Here is a 24,214-nt window from a genome sequence, read left to right on the forward strand (position 1 = left end):
ACAATCTGGTGTACTGTCACTTTCCATCATCAATCATTTCTTCTCATTGCATCCACCTTTCAAGAGCTTTGATAACAGGGAAGTTGTTATGCTGAGAAACAAGATTTGAAAGCCACAAGAACTGACAGAGGAAGTGAGGGCTGATTAGATTTTCCTTTTGATTAAGCACCTAGTACCTGTTAGTAAACACTGCATAAGACAACTGCATCGTTTTAAATCCAGGGAAGCAACACACAAACAGGAAGGAATCAGCATCCTATTAAGAACATGCTCACTCTATCATATATAATTTTTCCTCACAGAATCACAAAGGCTTAGAAGGAAGATCCAGCACAGAAGTAATGCTACAAATGAGCATCAAGTTGGACAAAAAAACCCAGTAAGCTTTCTCTGTGTTTTTAATGTAGTTACAAAAATGCAATTAAAAGCCCTGAAGTTAAATTTCTCTGCAATAACATTAAAAATCTACTGATTCCAATAAAACCTCAGAACTTGTAAAGGAATGAAGTAACAAAATTCATTAAAGATTGCATTTGTATTACAAAACAACTGATTTTGCATCTCCATAAAGAACAGAGTTCTGCTTGTGCACGCAATCTGCTCTTGCTCCACCCCATGCTAATTTTTTAATAAGCTTCATAGGCATAAAAACATAGGTCTATGTTTGAAACTTGCTGAAATTTGAATTAGCTGAAAGACGAACTGATAAAGAAATTACTTATTTACCCAATAATCTTCATCCAGAGAGCTGTATCAGCGAGGAGTTAGAAGAGGCATGGTCCAGGAATTGCTATAGATAGATTTCTACAGATAGAACACACTGAAATGAGTAGTTTTTACTTAAAACCATGCTTTTAGAACAAATTCTGAAGACCCCTACAAGCTTGCAATTCCATATTCTGTCACAACTATAGCCAAGTATTGGCTATCTCTTTACCATGCGCAAATCACAAAAGCTGCTTAAGAACACAACAGAATTTTTCTCCATACTCCAGTCTTGGTCATTCTGTTAAGGCCTTACGTGAAATAATTTGGAAATAACAGCAGATAAAAAACCATTGCTTTATTAAGCAGAATTAGCCCCTCTGCTTTAAACAAGACTTTTCAATAATTTACATGCAGAAACAATTGTAACTCAACTCTAAGTATAAATAATGAATCATTGAAAGGAAATTAAACCTTTTTGGTTAGCCACTTACAAAACCTGCAGAGCAACAGGCATTCTACATTTTTAATTTCAATAGCTTCAAGTGTCAGCCCATTTTGATCCAACACATTTATGATTGCTCTCAGCACAAGTTTCTAAGTTCTGCCCTGTATTGGAAGAGATGTGACCCAATCAATTTTACAGTTCACATTTTCCACCATCGTGCTACAAGCAGCAGCTAGATACAAGCTTCTCTTTTAATTTTATTACCCCAACCACAGACTTGTTACAGGAGGTTTCTAGTTTTAGCACCTTCTAGAAGTAGAAGATCTCCTCTTTCTCTCTGCACCACAACAACCCAAAGAAGATCCCAAACCACCCTCTCCAATGGAACTCCAATGTTTGTAATACTCTAAACTTGCAGTCTGAAGTGCTATACAAGCAAGCTTTTGGCTCCTTCCTTCCCCCTCCCCCCAAAAAAATTAAAATAAGGAAACAAAAAAATCCTACCCAGAACAACAACCACATTCAGCAAGACCAAGACTGTAGTATTTTTTTTTTTTTAATTAAATATGTTGTTTCCATTTATATTAGTGGTCAACTAAAGCCTCAGCTATAATTAGGTATACCTGAAATTTAATGAACTGTCAAGGACTAGCTGCTAAGGATTGAGAGGCTGGGAAGGAGATGGCTTCTGGCGCCTTGGAGAGGACAGAAAGATTAACAGAACTATCATGGAACTGCACTGACAAGACTAAATTAAATCAACAAATCAACTCTCTTATCAAGTTCCTAGTGGATACCAGTCCCAAAGGGGCTTTACAAACTCTGCTGGCAAAACAGTTTTACTACAGGTACACAAACACTTGGGAATTTTTAAGAGTTGACAATGTTTAGCAGTATTACAGAATACTTTGTACAGAACACTTATTGAAAAACAGTATTTTACCAGACTACATTATACTCCTAACAAAGAGCTGTTGCACAGGTCAGCTTTACAAACAGCTCAAGCATTCAAAAACATACATAAACAAGCAGACACATAAGCAAGGTGACTGACAGGGTTAAATTTCAGAATGCTTTAATACAAATAAAGGAAGAGAATCAGCCTTTACTTTTCAGAGTGAAGTAGCAAAACAAAGCTTTATGCCAAACTGCTCTATCACCTTCATATTTGATCAGGCAGTTAAGAAGCTATTTTGACACTACACCAAACACTAGGGTCAATCTTCTCTAATAAAGATCAAATGTCACTTGCCCACAGTATCTAAAACAAAATCCTGCAAGAAGTGGAGAATTTTTACCAGCTGACTACAGATATTCTGTATATCTGTATATTCTGGTATTTTTTGTATGGCCAGGAATATCTACTCCAGCAAAGTCACAGCTAGTTAATGAGCAACATGCTCCAAGCAAAACAGTGCTAGAGGAACAAGATCCTTTCCTCCCACAAACCCACATAATGGGGAAGCCCATTTCTCCTCCTTGCACAAGTAATGTCCTACAATCCCTTCTGCTGTATCAATTCCAAGACCATACCTTAGAAGTCAATCCAACTCACTAATCCCACAGAAAACCATCAGCTTTTTTTTTCCACTCTCCAGCCTAATGAGCTACAACAGCTCACTGAGGATCATATAAATACCAGAAGCAGGGCCGAAACATTTTCTTTGTTTCCTGACAATAGCAAATTCTTCAATCAGCTCACCAAGATAACTCACCAAGTACAACTTGATTAAACAAACTACCTGAAATTGTTCTAGCAGTGACTCACTTTCAGTTAAAGCAAAACTCACCGGTTTTATCAGGGCAGTCACTATGCCTATAGTTCAAATGTTTCTATACAATGTATACTTTCAAGAAAAAGGTGGTAAAGATTTCCAGCCTTTGACATGGCCTACAAGTCTGTGAACTGTAAGTTCAAACACAGGGCAGAGTTTTATTTTGAAGACTGTCCCAGGGGTGATTGCTACTCTGACCAGCCTGGTTAAGCCTCAGTTAGTATTTTTCCCTTCTGGTGCCTGACAGAGTGCCTGTCAACTACGCAATTGCACAATGTAGCACTACAAGGTGTTACTGTAGTACTTTTACAGCCACTCAGTGCATCAGGTTTCTGCTGCAGCTAGCAATTCACAATATATTTTGTGTCATTGCTTCAGTGATCAGTTGCAGAAATACTAAAAACACAAGAATTCATTTTTGATCTGTTAGCTGATATGACAATGCAGGGGCCTGATTTCATTCAATTTTGCCTGATAGCTTCTTAAAAAATGAGGAAGAAATTTTCTAATCTACCACTCCGCTACTTACAAGAATTTGAGGAACAGCAAGCCATTTGCAAAACACAGTTTACAACAACAAAAAGCTAGAATAATAGAATCATTTAGGTTGGAAAAGACCTCTAAGATAATTGAGTCCAACCACTAACCCAGCACTGCCAGGATCACCACTAAACCCTGTCCCCAAGTGTCACACCTACATGACCTTTAAACATCTCCAGGGATGGTGGCTCAACTACTTCCCTGGGCAGCCTGTTCCAATGCTTGACTAGCCTTTCAGTGATGATGTTTTTCCTAATATCCAACCTAAACATCCCTTGCCACAACTTGAGGCTGTTTCCTCTCATTCTATCACTTGATACCTGCAAAAAGATGCTGACACCCACCTCACTACAACCTACTCTCAGGTATTTGTAGAGAGTGACAAGGTCTCCCTTCAGCCTCCTGTTCTCCAGACCAAACCACCCCACTTCCCTCAGCTACCTAAAGCAGATACTTTGTGCTTTGGAATCTCCACTGATTCCCATCTCACAGATGCCAATCACACAAATACCTGTGATAGCTAGTGGACTGTTTGAGTTTTAAAGCATTCTGGCATCCAGCATACAAACTGCTACATTACTGCCCAGCAGCAAGACAGACAAGATCCTGCGTTAATGAACGCATTAGGCAACTGAAGCAATACAGATAGGACAGAGCTTTGCAAGGTCTGAGGCCTGACCAGAGCCAAGCTTAGATTGCCTATTCCTACAGCTGGCCTTCAGGAAGTTTTGACCAGCAGAATGTCCCAGGCAAGGAGAGCCAACAAGAAAGCTTTTACTATGCTACATGATCAAAAGATACTCTTTCACTTACCCAAGAGCACATTAAATAAAACTTCCCAATATAACAATGGAAACTGAACATAGCTTCTTCTTAATAAAGGAGTACCGTGGAGAAGGGAGAAAATTGGTAGGAAAGTACTCCTCTAGGCTACAGCTATTCTTTTCAGTCAGGCCATAAGAAAGTAGGAAAGGAATTTAGAAGAACACCAGTCTGAGTGTTTAGCTCTCAGAAGTTCTAAAAGAATAAACTCATCTGTAACCATGAAAATTAGTTTTCTACTAATTGAAGTCATAAGTTCACACACACAACATCCACACTCTTCTTCAGACTGTTATTCCAATATCGAGTCAGAAGCAAAATGCTCTGCAGGTGGCTTGCACAGCTGACTGGTTTCTGAAAATACAGAGCCAAATTATCAGTCTCTTTTGCAGGCTCTCCTTGTGTTCAGACTTCATTCAAAAATCTGTAGGATTTTTATGCTGGAGCTCTCTCAAACTCCGAGAGGTTTGACTGAACCTCGTAACAGGCTGCATGCAGTACGAGAGAGATGAAGCAGAAACCACGCTTCACTTCCTTAGAAAGCAATAATAAAGAGACAGATGCACACACAGAGGCTGAGAAGTTTAAAGCAATGACAACCACCCAGTGCAACAAACCTAGTCCCTTCCCAGCTGAACAACAAACAAGACCAATTATGAGAAAAAAAGGACAGACTATATATCATGAACATCTCAGTAGTTCCAAGAAATTGAAGAGAGAAGTAAAAATTTTTACATCCATGTGAATGAAATGTGACCAAAAACTCTTAAACTTCTTTTTTATTCTTAAGCAATCAAGACAAAATAACCTAATGAATAATTGAACAGCCAAGAGAGCAAAAGCATAAAACGATCATTTTCTTAGAGGCCAGCTGTGATTTAAGTGACCTCCTTTGGTTGTTATTTCCCATGTAAAACATTCTCCTTTTAGTCATAGCCTATTCAGAAGAGATGTCCCATTCACTTTGTCACACTACTCTCAATATATTGAGTCTGTAAGAAATCCTGTGACCCCAAATAAGCAGAAGAGATCACGGAATGAAAAGGCCTTCTGCAAAATGAAGGGGCAGGGGAGAAGAGAAGATGCTTTCAGATTAAGTTTAAATGCCTCTGCAAAACACTCCTTAGCAAAACAAGCTACAATTCCAACAGTTTGCTGCACACTAAGCAGCAATTTAAGCTGTTGGGCTTGAGAAAACCCACACAGCTCCCCACAAAAAAACTACAGCATTAGTTTAATGAGAACTTACTTCATGAAAACTCATATTAGGATTAAAAAACTCCTAGTGTAAATACATGTATCAATGTAGACTATAACACTGTCCATTACGCTGTCCACCACGGAGAACAGAAAAACTGCTGATAATACTTTAGGCATTATAGATTGATGAACACTATACATATGGCTCTAAGGTTTTAGAAGTGACATCTATTCAGTCAGCTTTTTTTTCTAGAAGGGGTAGCTGGGGAAAGACTTGCTGCACACAGAAGTTGGAGCCACATGGCCTTCCAAAACCTATACAGAACTAAATCAGCATAACATTCTTCTGCTTGCACTCCTGAAATTCAACTTCGATTTGCTACTAAACAGATATCCTAACCAAAATGATTCTATGGGTGCATAGCATCTTACCTATGATGAAACACCCACTGAAAGCCAGAAACTGGCCAACATGCCAACACAACTTCACAAAATAAATAATTCTTAGCAAACAGCGAAGAATCTACAGAGGAGCTTCTCAACTCGATAATATGAATGCCATTTCCTATTTATATCAAGTTATGTGTGTAACTCAGGAAAAAAAAATACTGTTTCAAGTTACCCACAGATTTGGGTCCAGGTACTCTTGCTTACTTTCTCCAGTCATCTTTAATTCAAAGCTATTATATGTATCCATTTGTTCTCTTAGATTACAAGATTACTCAGAGAAAGCAAACATACTGCACCCAAAAACAGAACGGTGAAGGGTGCCCTCATGGTTTCTGGGGGGAAGATTTGTTGTATTCCCTTAATTCCTCTCTCTCTTTCCAATATATTGACAGTATATTTGTACTTTTTTCCATTTGGTTTGTTTTGATTTGAACAATGCAAAAACAACACCAAAATCAAAAATAAAACACACAAGTTTTTTCAGCAAGTTCTGACCAAGATATAGGCACAAGCAATACCACAATAGAAGTTAAGCTCTGTGAAGTGACCCCATCAATCTGTTCTCTTATCTTTACATGAACGGAAGGTTTAGAAGATATGTCACAACTAAGACAGCTCATTCCCACTTGACTCATTTTTGATCAAAAGTCCACTAAACGTATTTCTTCTCCATAGATGCACAGTACATCCCCTGTAGTTTCATGCTGATTTAAGTACGCAGAGCCTTTCTCGAAGAGAAACACTGACTCTGGTACTAAACCTTCACAAGGCACATCTAGGTAGATGTCTATGCAGTGCAAAGAGCTGCAAGCGCTACTTAGCAATACATTGAAATACAAACTTCTGAGCTAGAGACACTACTGTGCACTGAGTAACAACACTCAGTGAACCTCCCTGCAACCCTCCACAGTCTCTGCCAAGGACATTAGTAAAGGCAAGAAGATTAGCAGCTTTTGAAGAGCTACCTACTCATGGAACCACAGGGCTGTGTTTACAATGAGGGAGACAAAGATGTGAGCTTCAGTGATTTCTTAGTGCTTTGTGCCTATAAATACTGACTTCTCCCAACTTTCCATCGTCTCCTCAAGTATTTTTCAAAACTTCTGGACAATAAACACAACCACTCTGGGCAATGAAGGAAGTATGAGACTAAAGACAGTTCCCATAAGAATATGTGTGCTACCTAGCCATACATGCTTATAACCCCTTACACCTATTTCTCACATCACATCCCAAAGACCTACAAGAAGCGGAAATGATGAATTAAGCTTGTTGTGAATCTTGTTAGGTGAATACTGGAAAAAAAGTATTTGGGGAAATGGTGCTTCTACTACAAAAATACAAATACACAAATAATACAAATATAACAGTTGTCAACTTCGAATCCAGGAATAAGAAACTTTGCCAACTACCAGATACCTAGATTTGTCTAGCAAATACACAATTCAGAAAAGTATAATATCTATACGAGCTGGAAAAATGCGTGGTACCTACCTGCAGGACTATGAAGTAAAACTCATCTTTAAAAGAGGTTCAGAATCACCACGTCTTTATCTCAGCCCTGGATTACTTGCTACTGCTTGACCTTTTCGTATTACTGTTCTGCTCTGTCCCCCAGAGCAGCGCATGCAGAGCATACTGCAGTCAAGGTAATCATCATGGCTTTAATTCAACTATCCATGCAATGTTCCTGCTCACTGAACCATTGTGCACCCAACAGCAACCCACTGGGCCTACCCAAAAGTGATCCAATAACAGAGCATTGCCCTAGTAAGCTGCTAGGTAAGACCACAAACCATAAGAACAATGCCTGTATATGACTATATTATGAATCATACACAGGACTACAAAGCAGTGACAGGTGACTTTCAACAATCCATTTATTACTCTGACCAAAACAGTAGCACAGTGGAGACAAGTGACCACAGTCATGCAATTTTCCTTGCCATGGCACTCTGCTCCACATACTGATCTACTTCTGGCATCCCACTTCACATGTGGAGAGAAACAAGATGTAGAGCAGTTAAAAGTTGCTAGCATTGATTTGACAGGCTTAATGATTTGGCACAAATACAACTTGAGATCCCAGGGAGAAATGTCATACCTAAGACTTACCTGAAAGAGAAAGTTTTAGTCACTAATGCAAATTTTCCTAGAATCTTAATTATTAATGACGATCTCAAGAGCACAGCCACTCTCCCTGTCACAGAGTTTGGATAAGATGCATCTGAAGACAGCTGCTTGCTTTTTCCCCGACCTGAGCTCATCAGTTTCATCTCCGGTTTAGTGAAATGACAACAGACAATTAACATGGATTATTTCAAAGAACTATGAAGCAGGTCAGCCTGGTAGCTGAAGAGCTGGGAACAAGCTGGAACAGCTGGAAACAGCAGCCTCCTAACCCAGATCTGTCTGATCAGACTGTTCAGTCATTGCAATTACAACAATAAAGCTGAAGGCAGTAGGACTTCGCCCTTGCCTTCTCTCTTTTTTTTATTAAGTAACTGCAAGAAATGTCCAGCTTTTGGAAGAATTTCCATATAATTATGGCTATTAGAAAAAAAACCAACGGGAGATACCAAAGTTTAGACAGCTTGCAAACTCGACAAGACAAAACATCCTACATAAGACAGTCCAGGCTGCTGGGCTACCTGTGTAGCACATCCAGAATCTTTTTTTTTTTTTTTTGGACATTGTGGGAGCAGCTACACACTCTGACAAAACACAAATGAGTTGTTCTCTCTCAGGTACACAGCCACTCGGTACAACTTAAATTTGGGGGAGCAACATCCTTTATGGCTCTGTGCTCACTCAAAAATACAAGCAACCTTCTCCTGAGAAGCTTCACAAGGAAGTAGAGTTGCTACAAACATTCAAACACAGGACAATTTTTATACCATTTCAGCCCTCATTACTGAGATCCTCTTTTTAAGAACTGCAGGATAACCCACTTACATTGGCAACTGAATGAATTTGAATGAATCTGGGCAGTTTAAAATAAAAGTGAGAAGTCTAAGCTTTTGAAATACTGGTTCAGAAGACAAGCACTAACTACTGAAAAAGTTAAAAAAGTTTTATTACCACTTTTCATAACAACGGATATTACCCACTCTAGTATTTATGTATCTAGTGACAAATCTATCAAGCAACACAAGTTTGAATTTGTTTTTAAAGAAAATCACTGAAAGTTTTCATTAATCAATCTCATTTCACCTGATGAGATTAAATCAGCTGTAACTTTGGCTCTTCTATGGATGTATAGGCAGAGCTGAAGGTAAAGTCTCTGAAGCCAGTATTGCTCACCAGGCCAAATGCACCAGAGGCACAGCCAGCTGGACCAGTCATGGGCTGTGAAATAGCATTTGCTGAGAGCCACTCTTTCACTGAGGTGTCTGTACCATAGCTTTTGTCAGGATAGAAGCAATTAATTTTTTTCATGTATTACCTAAGCCTTTACTGAAAACAGTGAGTATCAATATATATATATTGACAACGACTACTACTGCACACCAAGTTCTAACTTTTCTATTGTCCTTGTTTTATCTGGGATAGGGTTTATTTCTTCTCAGTAGCTCGTACAGAGCTCTGTTTTGGATTCAGTACCAGAACAATGTTGATAACATTGACGTTGTGTTTGTTGCTAAGTTGTGCTTATCCTAAGTCAAGGACTTTGTGTCTCATGCTCTGCCAGTGAGGAAGTACACAAAAAGCTGGGAGGAAGCATAGCTGGGACAGGTGATACAAACCGGCCAAAAGGATTCCACACTATAAAAACTAATGCCCAGAATATAAACTGAGGGAGTTACCCAGAAGGGGCTGATCAGTGTGTGGGGACAGGGTCTAGCATCAATCAGTGGCTGATGAGCAATTATACTGTGCATCACTTGGGTTTTTCTTTATATTATCATTATTATTTTTTACTATTATAATTATATTTTACTTTGTTTAAATTAGTAAATTGTTCTTACCTCAACCTACAAATTTTACTTTTGCTTCTCCTCCAGGGAGGAGGAGCCAGGGGCGAAGGGGGTGGTAGGCAAGAAGCTGCATGGTGCTTAGTTGCCACCTGGAGTTAACCCATCTATGAGGAAAATGCTCCAGAATTTCAATCAGTTATCGCTTTGAGGCAAAAAGCAACAATATAAATGTTACTGGTCACTGTGCTCAAGTAGTGAGGCAAAAGGAAGGTAGTTTCACAGAATATTCTGACTTAGAAGGGACCCACAAGGATCATTGAGTCCAACTCTTTAACTGAATGGCCCAGACAAGGATTAAATCCACACCCCTGGCGTTATTAGCACCTGCTCCGACCAGCTGAGCTAATCTCATACAATATACAGCAGTTCACATAACACGGGGAAAAAGAAAAAAAGCATGGGAGGGAAGAACACTAATAGGGAATAGTAGGAATAGCAGAACATCTCTCAATCCATCCTTGAAACGAAGTGGATGCACCAAACTTTCTCTTTAACTGCTACTATCCTTATCATCAAGAGTCCATCTCCTCCTTTCCTGAGAGTTGGCAGAGGGAGCCCGTTTTTCAGTTTGGGATCCCACTTTGAGATCAAACCTCTCCCATCTCAATTCTTCAGTTAATAGATTCATCTTATTCTGACATTTTAAAACATTTAGGGGCCTACTGTTCTATCAGAGTGACGTGAACAATAACTATAACCCCTCAGTTTGGGAGAATAAAAACTGTTGGAAATTAAACTCCTCACTTCATACATGATAAAGGTAATATAGAATGTGCCATAAACATTATAGTCCAGCTGCACCTCCTGTGTAGTATGCTGAAGAGTGAGTAATGTGACAAAGATCCTAGGCGACAAAGCTGGATAGCCCACAGCTTTTAGTTTTGTGCTAGAAACTTACGAGAAGTCAATTCAAGCACAAAGCATAGTCCTTGAAGCTTTCCATAACACACTTTGAACTAAATAAGTAAACTCTATCTACACCGTCAACAAGTAGCAAAGGATTTATAACACTTCACAATTTCCACGGGGATTTGAAAGGAGTTTCCAATACCAACAACTTCCACCTTATTCTCCAAGCGGTTTAATCAGTACCACTGTGATCATTCAGACAATGAAATGCCCTGGTACGGGAAGCAAATTCCACTTTGAAGTCCATGTAGTTGCAGCAGTAAAGGGTCCTTTATCATATTACTCCCACGTCCAAAGCCTCTGTCCTGCCCTAAAAGTATCTGCTTGCTGGCGAAAGAGCCTGTCAGGGCTGGAATCGCTCTTCGTGTGACCCACAGTAAGACCCTGCTGACCCGAGACACGCTCCTGCAGACCACTCGCGGCTGCCCGTGACCTGGTCCGGCAGACCTGCACACCCCTCGCCCCAGGCTCTGCCGGGGGGGGCCCTCACCGGCCCCGCCGCCGGCTTCTTTACCTGGTGAAGAACTCGGCGAAGCTGCTGCCGGCGCCGGCGATGCCCACCCGGTGCCGGGCCCTCTCCGCGGGCTCCTGCGGCGGCGGTGCCGCCTCGGCGGGCGCGGTCCCTCCGTGGGGCAGGTGCTCTGGGGCGCTGCGGCGGCGGCTCACCTCGTACGTGTTGCGGGAGTTCAGGTTCACGTCCGTGAAGCCGAGGGGCGCCGGGGGCAGGGCGGCGGGCTCCGCCCGGTCCCCGCAGGTCCGCGCGCCGAGGGCGGCCAGCGCCCGGCTGCCGGCGTCGCCCCCCGGGCTGCGGGGCGGCGAGGGGCTCTCGGCCACCGCCCCCCCGCGCCGCTCAGCCTCGCTCCGCAGCCGGCAGCTCCTCAGCGGCTCTTCCAAGGCTGTTCCCAAGGGGACGCCTCCCGCCGGGCAGGGCGGGCAGGGGAGGAAGCCCCCGTTCTGCAGTTTCGCTTCCTCCTCCTCCGGCCCCGGCTCATCCCGTCCTGCCCGAGGGGGCGGCGGCGGCGGCTCCTGCGGCGGCAGCAGGAAGCCGACGTCCCCGTTGGTCATCCTCCCGCACGGGCCCACGGCACAGGCGGCCCCGTTCGCGGGCTTCTCCGGGCAGCGCTTCCCACCCGCCGCCGCGGCGGGGCCGAGCGCCGCCAGGTACCGCTGCAGCAGCCGCTCCTGCCCCGGCCCGCCGCCCCGCCGGCTCGAGCCCCGGCTCCCATCCCGCTCCCCGTCCTCCTCCTCCTCCGCCGCCTCCTCCTCCGCCGCTGCCGCGTCCTGCCGGCCCGCGGGAAGCACGGCTGCGCCGCCCGGAGCTCCGGCATCGTCCGGCCCCACCATTTGCCGCCGCGGAGCCCCGGGGGCGCGGCGGGGGCCGGGGCGCGCGCCTTCCTCCGCACCGGCGGCGCCGCGAGCGCTGGCAGCCGGCGCCGCTCTGCGCGTCGGGCAGCGGCCTCGGCGGGGGGGCGGGCGGGCCCGACACACGCAGGCGCGCGGCGCCGGCTCTTCCCCCCGGAAAGTCACCATAGAGAGGCCGGGCAGGAAGCGCCCGCCCGCTCGCTCGCTCGCGTTCGCGGCAGGGCCGCACCCAGAACCATAGAGATGGCACCCAGACAGGCTCTTCCCCGCCAGAGGCGCTATGGAGGCCGCGCCCCCGCCCCCCCGCTACCGTATTCCATCGAAAGACTCGCGGCGCGCAGCATGTACCGCATTCCGCCGATATGCCGCGGCTGCTGAAAGCCCAGCCCGGCGGCCTCATCCCTCCGTCCCTCTGTCCCTGCCCCAGAGCCGCTCCTGCTGGGATTGTACGAGCTGTCCCGGCACGCCGCCGGCCGGGAGCCGGCGTACCTACTGCACACGCCCGCCCCGCCTGCGGAACCGGGGAGCCGGCCGCGGCACAGCCCGGGGAGGGCTGTCCCAGCCCTGGGAGCGGGGCGGGCTCCGAGGAGGGCGGCGGAGGGTCCGGGCAGCCCCGGCACCCGTGTCCCCGCGGGGACGGGCAGGGCAGGACAGCATCGCTTTTTGGAGTAGATAGGACTTACCTGAGCTTTGGGGGAAACGGGAAGGGAGAAAAGAGAAATGAGATCGACACTTCGAAATCTTGGGGTGAATCCTCTCCTGAGCAAGCGATGGAGTGTCACAACTCCTCAGGTTAACGCTGGAGAGGTGGATGGAGGACATTTACAGAGGCAGGTCCTGTCAGCTCTGTTTCCCACCACATCTCTCAAATAAACCAAGTTATTACAGTCCCCTCTGCCCAGCAGGAGAGCCAGGGCACAAGTCACACGCAAAAGAAAAGGCAAAGGGGCTTCAAGTCCCCGGAAGAGCATTAACAGCATAGGTCCCATGCTTGGTCTAGTAGGCTACCCCTCATCCAAGGCAAACACAAAAAGAGACACCTCAACCCAACAGATAACTTACGTATTCCAACAGTAAATACAGTTCGTAGCAAGGGAAGTGCCATTCTTCCGGGAATCCTTGGCCAAAGAAATTCTCCATCTAATAAACCCACCTTCTAATGTGTTCCAGTGCGGTGGAGGGCCCTCCTTTTAAAGGCAGGCAAGTGGGGCATGCCCAGAGAGAGGCATCACCCACCACGGGGAAGAAACAGCCATCCTCTCTTTAGTTTTTTTTTCCTAAAAATTGTGAGCATTTTGGAAAGAAAGATTTAAACTGGGAATCTTCATCTAAATAAAAAGTTGATGCATTTTATTGTGTTATGACTTCTTGTTAGCACTTTGCAATAAAAAATCTTCTGGGCTTTGCTTGAGTTAAAAAAAAAGTGATTTTTTCTTGTCATCTTGTAACTGCACTTTTGAGGTCAGATGTGCAACACTGGTGTTCTACATGCAACCAGGAAGTCTGATCTCATCCCTTTTGATGTGACTAACTGGCAAATACTTGCGATCTCAAATCTGATTTGACTATCTTGATAGCAGGCATGCAGCCTCATCCAGCTACAGCTGTGCCAGACAAGGGACCACTGATCTCAGCTGCTTGCAAAAATGCCCAGTAAATATTCCCAGAATTGCCTTTCCTTCGAATATGACAGTTGACCTGCTTGTTGGGAACACTTTGTAGGCTACTTTGGTCAAAAGAAACCATTAACAGAGAGGAACTAATTAAGCTTTTTGGTTAGATAAAGCTTTCTAGTTAAGGTTTTTTGCTGTAACTAAGATGGTAGGCTTTTTGTTCTCCACTGTGATCCGGGTCTTCTCAGACACGTGGAGGCTGATCACTCTGCCTGCAGAGTGAATGTACATCCTGGAGGCTCTCTACCTTTACCAGTGAGGATTCCAGGTTTAAGGAAACACTCAGATCCAGAGAGTGTCCGCGTTCACTTTCAACCAAGGGTTCATTGTTTACCTGGGATGCTCTATGGCAGTGTCACCTTTGAATAGACTTCAGTGATTTCATTAATGCAGCAGCAGCAAAGCAGTACTAGATGTTAAACAAGCTAAGCAAAATGGAGACTGGCACTGAGGGTATAACGCAGGGCTGGTTTATGGTGAACTGATTTCAGTCAGTGCAGAAGGGATAGTTGGTAATTATGCCAGGGATTCCAAAGAACAGCACATTGTATTGCACAAAATAAGACAATTTGGTTCATTGAATTTGCATTTATTTCCACCTCCAGGACTGCAGTGATTTAATCCCAGACCGCAACTAAGGCCCACACAGTCACTTGCTCAATCTCCCAGTGGGTTGGGGGAGTGTAAAACTGAGGAAATCCATAGGTAGAGATAAAGACAGTTTAACAGATAAAGCAAAAGCTGTGCACACAAGCAAAACAAAGCAAGGAATTCATTCAGCACTTCCCATTGACAGGCAAGTGTTCATCTAGTTCAGCTCAGTCTGATTTGAATGAGCAAAAATGAGCAGCTAGTCTGCAGAACATCGTCAGCAATCCACAGGGAAGAAGTGGGACTAAATAGCAGATTATGAGTGAGGAAACTGTAATTTACAATTTTTTCCCAAAGACTGAGAAACAACACTAGTCTGTTAAAAAACCCAAACAACAAAATGTACAACTAATAAGCCAATGCCTATCACTAACTTCTCATTATCAAAAGAACATAACAAAGACTCAGATATTAGTCTAACTCTTATGCCAATCAATGCTGCTAACTGGAATACCCACTTAACAGGTACACCCAAGAACCAATATGTAGCTGATGGTTTCTCAGAGCTGTTTCATTACTTCTGTAATTAAAATATGGAATGGCTTCCTCAAATCAATGTATAGGAAGAGCTGTACCCTAGGGCTCCCAAACCCTCAGATGTTCTTCTATTTGCAATATAGTTGTGATTTCTGGCAGTTCACTCCTGAGGCTTTCACTTCTTTGGAAATGCTGCTTTGGAAAGAACATCTTGCACCCCACTAGTAGCAGTTCACACTTCTAATACAAAGCCCTCTGGACAAGATCTCATCGCAGAGTGTAACTAACAATTAATTAAGTTATTTGACAGAATCCTGCACACTGAAAGTTTCTCCTTGGCACACTCCCAGCCCTGCTGCAGTCCTAGAATTAAATTACACTGCTTGTGGATCAAACATTTTGTACACCTGTATTAAGGCAATTCAGTCTGTATTACTTTGTTTGTGTATGTTTACACTTGTGGTGGTTCAAACAGTGCCAAAACCACTCTGAGCACTGCTGTGGGCTAAGCTGCACTTGCCATTGCTCTGTTAGGCACCAGGAGCCTTTCCAGGTTATTGACAGTCACTGGAAGACTCTCCTTTCATGTAACCTCCATGTTTCCCACTGCCAGACTGGGCTAATTAGATGACATGCCTATATATAGACTTCTGTTTCCTTCTGGATATCACCATCAAAATACAGAAAAGCCAAAGACTGCAATGTATCCAAATATTCCTGGTTTAAATGTCACTATACCCATATGGACAGAGAGTTATCTAGAAATCACCCTTATCTGAAACCAGTTTAGAACAGAAACAAACAGAAATATTTATTACCACATCCAAAACAGATTTGTAAGCACACAGGTTCTTAACAGTGTAGAAGAAACAAATGAAAGCAATTTAAAATCCACTTCTGTTATGATCCAAAAGTCTTTTGCTTTCCTCTTTCTATCCAGTTAACCAATCAGACACTTACTTACCTGATCCACAGTCTCTGTCCATGCCTGCCAGAAACGCTGTGTTCACAGAGACTTTGAGTTTTCTCTTTCTTTTTGTACAAATTCACCCTTTGAGATGCACCAAAATGGGCAGAGAACAGACACAGATGAAGCAAAGGAACAAGTGTCAACACGTAACACAGGACCTTGTATTTCTCAGCCTGAGATCCTCACTTGCTCAGGCAGTAACCCTGTGTTGTTAGGGGAGACATATTTTTGGAAGGAAGTGAAAGGGAGGTCACTGTAATGAGGAGAAGACCTGAGCCCTCTTCTCCTTTCCCTGAGAACATTTTGGCCAGCTGTTCTCTACCTACCTCTTTTGGGTTTGTATAGGGGGTTTAGAGGACCAAGAACAATTATTCTCCTACATATTTCATCCACTGATCTTGAATCACATATATTCAGTTTCAACTGGTTTTGAAGGTTTTAAAAACTTTCTGGTTTTCAGGCAAGATAGCAGCATTATTCCTAGCCTACAGCAGTACCCATTTTTTGTGGGAGCTCATTCAGCTGCAGGGATTTTACTTTGCACTTTTCTTGCCAACATATATTGTCATGTGCAATGAGAGTGTTTACTTTTCTAAAGTTAATATGTTGTTGATAAAGATTTGTTAGTCCTCCCCTATGGTGATTACAACAAATTCCTGTCTCAGTCTTGTGCTGTTTGCTTACTTGTCATTAATACTAATAAAATCACTTCTATGGCCAATAAAGCAAAAGCAGGAAAAAAATGATTCTTGGGAATTTTCCTTTTAATTTTTTTTAGTCAAGTTATATTGCATTTATATTGTGAAATTAAAATTTTAAAATAATGTTGTAACACACATTGGGGGCTATGAGAACAGAATTCTGTCTTTGCATTCTCCAAACACATCCTCTTCACTTCATAAGGTAAGTTCACTTTAAATATTTAGGAATAATCTAGTTGATTTGATTTTAATCTGCCCTGAACCTACAGATGCCACGTATGAATATACAGCATGACTCTAAAATGCTGCCAAGACTGAGTATCAGATCCTGGGTGCTCTCAAATTCTGTCTGATAAATTTAGTGGCAAGAGAATTCCTGTAAGAAAAAAGTCCACTAAGATGAAACTTGAAAGAGTCTTTCCTCCTGAACTCAGTGAGAACTGAAAGGGGCTTAGGACTATTTGCACATGAAAACTTTTAATTGGATTTTATTATAAATTATTGTCTTGAGATATGACCAGCATAGAATCTTTCAAACCTTTCATAGAAATTTGAAGAATTTGTCACAGAATGTACAAGACCAAAGGAGTGAACAGTTTTCAGTGACAATATTGGTGTGAATTGATCTTACTCATAGATCCAAAATTACCTATTTTTTTTTGCATTACTGTCCTAGAAGTTCTGTTGGTTTCACAGCACATGAAGCTGAGAGATGCAGATACAGGAATAAATAGGTGGAAGCAAGAGCTGCCTACCTCAGTTTACTAAGCACTGCTTGTGAATGTTGAACCAGGTCCTAAATAATAGTAAAAAAATTTTATTCTTAAAAGAACAAGTATCCCTTATCTTGGGCAAACAGAATAAGAGGGAGTGGTTGGAAAGTTGGAAAGGGTAAGGTTCAATTTACTGCTGTGTGTTTAAGCTGCACTAAACTGGCAGACAGTCCCTCAGGAAATGCTGCAGCCAGGCACAGCCAGTAGGAGTAGGACTAATCACAGGTGGTGCAAAAGGGGAGAAACTTTTAAAGTATATTATTTATTAAGGGCATTTGTTAAGTATATTTGCTAAGAAATGTTTGTCTATTTGTACAAACCAACATGCAACTTTTGGCACCATGGATGGACAGAAATGAGGGAAATGAGAAAAAAAAATGAAAAAGAAGAGGCGTGTATTTACTACGCAGAAATATCACCTTCTAATTATGCAGTGTTGCATCCTACACATATCCTGAGCTATTTTCCAGACAGCACTGAGAGCTTGTGTTGTTGAGTTATTCTATAAAGCTTTATGTTATGCTCATCACTGAAGTGTCCCAATCCAACACTGCATCACGTAATGGCTGTAAATGCAGCTATTAGACGATGGCTGTGGCTGAATAGCGTGACAGTAGAACACTTCTCATTTTTCAGTTCCAGGGGTATAACTTATTTTATCCTGACTCAGTCTTAAGAACCAATCATACATCCTGGCTCCTCTTCTCTGTGTAACCTTTTCCATAGATGGAGCACCAAGGAAGAATTGAAAGAGACCTGTCCCCAGTCTAAACAGTCTCATGGAAAGTACCTATCATGCAATCAAGCTATAGCCAGTGCAACTGATATTTGGCATGTTCTACCATGGGAAAGGAAGCCCTACAGATAAGGGCTTTTGTTTATCTCTTGTTTATCTCAAACAAAAATTTGTTCAGCTCTTACTAGAGAAGGAACGTGGAGCACTAGGTGGCAAGGTGTGTGAGCTGTTGGAACTTCTGGGGCAAAGATTATAATCAAGGGACTCCTGCAGGTTGGATTTGTTTCTGACCAGAGATAATTTCCAAGTAGTTATTCCTACCATGATCTTTACTGTGAGCATTTTCGGTGTCCTTTACCAGCACTAAGTTTGGGGAAACCCAGATTAATTTTCAGATTAAGAAGAACTTGAATCGGAATCAATTTCCAAAGTAGTAAGTGTAGGCTGTGGAACCTTATCTGTTGTGCCTACATGTCTGTAAGTATCCTTGAGCATAAATGCCCAGTTACTTTACATGCTGTGGTCTAGCCATGAGCTTGCAGTAAGTGGGTAAGTTAGGCTTGCCAGTATGGGCTCATACCCTAACTTAGGTAATAGAAAATTTGTGTTGTCAAATGAGTGCGAGGAATTCAAAAATTGCTCTAAAATATGTGTTGGACAGATTATAGGGATGTGGAATCTTCAGAGAGAGAAGAGTGAATATGGTTTTTTATCAAAAGGCTTTTATCTGCCTCCTGGCATCACTTCTGCCGTGCTTATATTCTGTGTACCGTATTCCGCTGCTAATCCTCAAACACATGTTTTCCAAGCGCCAAGCCTTACTAGTGGCAGTGGCAGGATCTTCCCTTCAGGACAGAAACAATTGTGCATCATGCTCATGTAGTGTGACTGTGCAGTCCAACCAGGTCTGATAGGGGCTGCGTGCACACTTGTAACAAGATGTGAGACTGAAATGGTCCTTACGAAACACTGAAACTCAGTGCCTATCAAGTATCACATCTCCCAGATGCTAGAAAGGTTTCCAGCTTGCTCACAGGCTCTGTTTCACTAAATCTCTGAAATAAATGAACACAAAACAAAAAGCAATGTTGTGGCTTTCTGAAATTCTTTAAAGTCAAATCATGTTGATTAGAGATTAAATTTGACTTCTTAATTCTGAGTGCTGGGCACTGCCCCATGTAGACAGAAAATCCATTTGCAGCCTGTCCTTTAAAAATAATGCATATCATCTCTCATAAAACTATTTACACATTGTGGGGACATGGGCAAAAAATAAGGAAAACACACATTGATTTTCTAGTTTATTAAAATTCATATATTCTGAAGCAAACCAAAGACATCATTTGTCTGCTACGTTGGAAATGTGTCATCATAAGTGGAGACAAATTAATACTTCCTACAGGGATCTGAGTATGATTTGGAAATAGTTCTGCCACATCAGTTGGTAAGAGTGAATTTCAAAAATCTTTCATTCTTCAAGATCTGTGTGTGCCCTCTGTTGGAAACAAGGGGTGGATTGCATCTTTTAATCTTAATTTTAAAGCTAGTTTTATAAATGCAATAACAGTCAATGAGGCATTTGTATCTTAAAGTATACAGAGGTAGCATTTTGAAATGGTCAACACTTTATTATAGACTGATTTTCACATTATCTTGGTTACTCTAAACTAGATTAAACACTAGTCAAAATAATATAGGTACAGATTACTATAGCAATGCCATGTATTTTGCATTTCTGTTTAGAAAACAAAATCAAAAAGCTCTTGTCTGTGATGTGTCTCTGGAAAATGGCAGGCACTGTCATAAAATATCCAAGCAGCTGAACACATTTCTTTGTTAAATTAAGTGCAACTCAAAGAAAGCAAGGACTGAATTAAAACCATCTCTCTGCCTCCTAAACCACTGGGCTGTGTCAGGAGCCAACTCCATCCCAGCATTCCTGCAGAGAGATGTGTGCTGCTTTGCCTTGCAGAGATGCTCCACAGCTGCCAGAGAATGGTGCTCAAGATCAGGAGAGTTAAGAGCACTGTCACGGGGCTGTCTTGCAACTAAAGCTTCTGGTTTTACCTTCTAGATTTGGGACTGTACCTAAATGTCACAATGGGCATTTCATCCCTGCCTGAGTTGGCAAGGGTATCTGCTCTGAAGGTGAAAAATACTGTTCAGGCACTGGCACGCTCCCAGGAGGGCCCAGTCTGGTGGGCCAGAGGGGATAAACTGCCGGCCCTGATCTCTCATCTGAGCTGCCTTGAGGGAGGCAGCTAACTAGAACTGAGCCAAGAGAGCTGATAAAAGATGGGCCTCTAAGAACACCAGAAGGGAAAAACCAAGAGGTTCACTTATGCTAGTTCTGAGGAATAATAAAATAAATAAAATCAAGATAAAAGAAAGCAATGGAATGACCTTATCACTGAAAAGCAATATGCCAAAAACCCCAAGATGGCTAAATGATTGATGTCTACTCAAAGCTAAACCCAAGTGCAGTCCTTTTGAATTCTGGGATTCAGCTCCAAAATTGAATACTGAGAACAGCCCCAGGAACAGTAGAATATAGCAGAGAGAGAATAAGAAAGCAATTAGGAGGGTTGGTAAGGCTCTAAATGGCTCTGTGCATTTCCTGTATCACTAGAGGTTAAAGGGGATAATCAAAGAGGATTTGGGCAGTCCTGGGAAGGGGAGAGTTTTCTTCTCTGTGTCAGTTGTAAACTGGAAGACACGATGGGAAGAGAGCTACTCTTGCTCTAATTTTTTCAGTAATGAAAAGAAAGCATTCTCTCAAACTGAATAATATCTGTAAGATAAATCAGAGCAATCCTATAATTTTAAAAGTATAAGAGTCATCTTGTCTAGGTGGCATACCCAAGAACTCTGAAAGCACTTACACATTAAGTGGTTTGGTGCTAGAAAAAATATGCAGCTTTCATGTGAGACCTGAAGGGTCAAAATAGTGCAACTTCTCTTTATCTCTCTAGGAAATCAGTTCAGCTGCTTAGTGGTCCAGCCAGAAAAAGGGGGCATCTTCACTGTTGAGTACCCCTTGTGCTGTGATACCAACAAGTGTTGCAGAAAAGCCATTTACCTACAGTTTTTGTTGTCCTAATGCCCTTACACAAGAATCCCAAATGCAAATAGTGTCTCTCCAAATTAGGTCATAGAAAGCATCACAGCACCCCTCCAGACTGGAACACATAAGCTCTCAAACAGTAATGCTTGGCAAGGCTTTCCAAAAAGTGAATTTGGTATTTCTGGCCTTTCTATCTGGGAGAGAAGCCAGGCACTTTTCCCAGAAAAGTAATTTGGTTGGCTATTACATATTTTTTATTCATCCTTACTTAACTTTAAAGGTATTCCAAACTCATGAGCTGATTTGTTAAACATCTGATAGTGAAATCACTGAGAGAACCATATATATATGAAAACATATATGAAGAGCTACAGAGTGGACTCTGTATTGGATGACAAATTCAAATCATTTCTGTTAAGTCTGAGCAGACTAAACATGCTTTTGATACTTAGCTGCCAATTTAGTTATTCTTCCCTTAACTTCTCTAGACAGTTTCTGAAACAATGAATTATTCATCAGCTTCCAGTTCACTCATACAGCTAATCCATATCTCTGTAATAAAATACTATTTTCCGCAGTAAATGCTGCATCCACTATGCAAATAGATTAGCAGTGTCAGTATATTATCAAGTTCACAAAACTCACATGGCATTGAAAGCATGAATATAATATAAAGAGCCAAGATTGTAAGAGTACAGACACGCATAGATGTACAAAAAGATCTTTAGCTATGCAGAGATGAATAGATGGATAGACAGATAATCATACTGGTTTCAGATGTAACATTATTGCCTTCAATGACATTTTTTTCCACGATGTTTAAAATCAGTCCCCAAAGGGACTGTAAAGTCACCACAGAGCTAATCACAAACCCCGGTTTAGTCTGATTCACATGCTATCAATGGCTTTTCAGACTGCAAGGAAGACAACCTTGCCACAGCATCATTTTACCAGTGCCTCAATACATTTTACACAGTGAGACCGCATATTAAAAACTGACACTACTTCATGAAGTTTATTATAATAATCCTCCCCCACTTGGACAAGATCTCAAAATTGAATTAACTATTTAATTAACCACTGTTGGTATTATATTCATTTGACAAAGCAGTAATGATGGCACTGGATCAATGTGGCTGCAACCGACAGCTGCTGAGTGAGAGCACATAACGTGGGTGGCACTTGGCACTACCCTGCATGGAGCCCCCAGGCACAGAGCAGACCCTGCCATTCACCTGCTGGAGGCTCATTCTCCCGAGCCAGCTGCAGCACCATGGCACAGGACATGACAACTGCAGTGCCCTTCCAGGGTGCACCTTGAGGCTTGGCTTGGATTATCATGTCCTGTTTGAGCACTGGGTTTTAACCTGCCTCTGTTGTCCAGCCAGCATGTCAGCGACCTAGACTGAGGCATGAGCTCCAAATGCACTCATAGTAATCCATTAAAGGCTCAATTTTAATTTCTGAATCAGTTCTCCTCTTAATCATAATCTGTGCTATGAAACATGTAAACGCTCAGTCTAGGATGAGATCACTTTACAAGGGGGAAGTAAGACAAGAAGAAAGAAAAGGGAAGGAGGAGATTGATTTTGGTTTCTTATATAAATCTCTTCTCGGAGGGAGGCAGATTTTAAATGCAGTGATTGCATTTAAAAAACATACAATATCGAGACATTATATACACAATGTCTTATGTATATTCTCTGGATAAGTTTATATTTTTCACAGATGGAACAAGCTTATAAATTTTCTTGAGTAAGGAGAAGTTGATTTATCCATTCCATCAGTATTTTTTTCCATTATTTTGCCCAGAACTTTCCTGTTCTATCCCAAATAAGATAAAATCAATAAATAGTTAAAATCAAAGTTTACAGCATTTGCAACTCACTTCACACACTAATTTTCACACAGTTTTGTGTTTTCCGCTGTGTTTTTCTTTCCTCCCTCTCCCATACACTTACACTTCACTCCTTCCTGCCCAATAGAGGAATAAAAGCAGGGCAATGCTTCTATTTCTGTCTTTGCCACTGACTCATTGTATAGTTTCTTAAGCATTTACATCTTCCATTTGGATCCTCTGGTATCTAAGAAGATGAATGTGTCTGTTGATGGTTTCTTTACGGTAAGAGCACTCATCATGTCTGTCTCTGTGCAGATTCTATTGTGTTTAGTAAGAGTTGAGTCCACACTGCAACCTTCCTATTAGTGAAGGTATTAGTAGGGGTTCTGACTTCAATCTACATGCCTACTTTTATTACAACAATATGAAATTAATTTTTTTTTACATTAATCGGTCATATTTTACTTCAGCCAACAGCCACAAAATTTTGAGGTAGGGCATTCACAGATATGCACACAAAATAGCATCATCACATACACCACATACACTCTCCTTTATAATGCATGCTAAAAAGGAGCTCTAGAGATATTCATAGAGCATAATGTGATCCTGGGAAGAGAAGATACACAGAGCTGTTTTAATATGGAGAATTCTGGCTACAGAGCCCTGCAGCACTACTGTCTGCTGAATATGCAAAGGCATTGCTCTTTCCTTTTCAGTGCTGTATTGCCTTAGGTCCCTCTACTGTCCCACTTACAATCCTTCACAAATATATTCTGTCCTTTGGGGTCATTTTATTGATTGCTAAATAAATGTATCAAGTCAAATTAGCAAGTGTGTAGATAATTCTTACAAAGATTTAGCCTTCACTATTAGAATGAACATGAGAGATCTACTGTGGTTTGCAGATGTTGGCAAAATCCATGTAAGTGGAACTACAGATGGTTCCAAATAAGACAAGAGTGGAGTTAGTTCTTAACTCACAACCTATGTTATTTTTACAGCTCCTACTGCTTTAACAAAGTAAATATTTAATTAGAGAAGATTCTAAAGCAGTTGTTTGAATTATGAGTTAGTCTTATAGATAAACACATTAACAAGAAATGTATTCCAATTTTCAGTATCATAGCAGGAATAACAC

The 24,214-nt window shown here is 42.0% G+C and overlaps 1 protein-coding gene across 2 annotated transcripts in view; it reads right to left on the reverse strand.

Moving 5' to 3' along the window:
* TBC1D12 (TBC1 domain family member 12) overlaps positions 1–12,216 on the reverse strand; it is a 41,848-nt gene extending 29,632 nt beyond the window's left edge. The window contains exon 1 of one of the 2 annotated variants that reach the window (XM_048311043.1): positions 11,341–12,216. In XM_048311043.1, coding sequence (XP_048167000.1) covers positions 11,341–12,170 — 830 coding nt within the window. In that variant the 5' untranslated portion in view covers positions 12,171–12,216. The remainder of the gene's footprint in view (positions 1–11,340) is intronic. The other variant, XM_048311044.1, reaches the window with a different exon arrangement.
* Positions 12,217–24,214: the final 11,998 nt, after the last annotated feature.

The sequence above is a fragment of the Corvus hawaiiensis genome, chromosome 8 (genome assembly GCF_020740725.1).
Source record: "Corvus hawaiiensis isolate bCorHaw1 chromosome 8, bCorHaw1.pri.cur, whole genome shotgun sequence".
Classification (NCBI taxonomy): domain Eukaryota; kingdom Metazoa; phylum Chordata; class Aves; order Passeriformes; family Corvidae; genus Corvus; species Corvus hawaiiensis.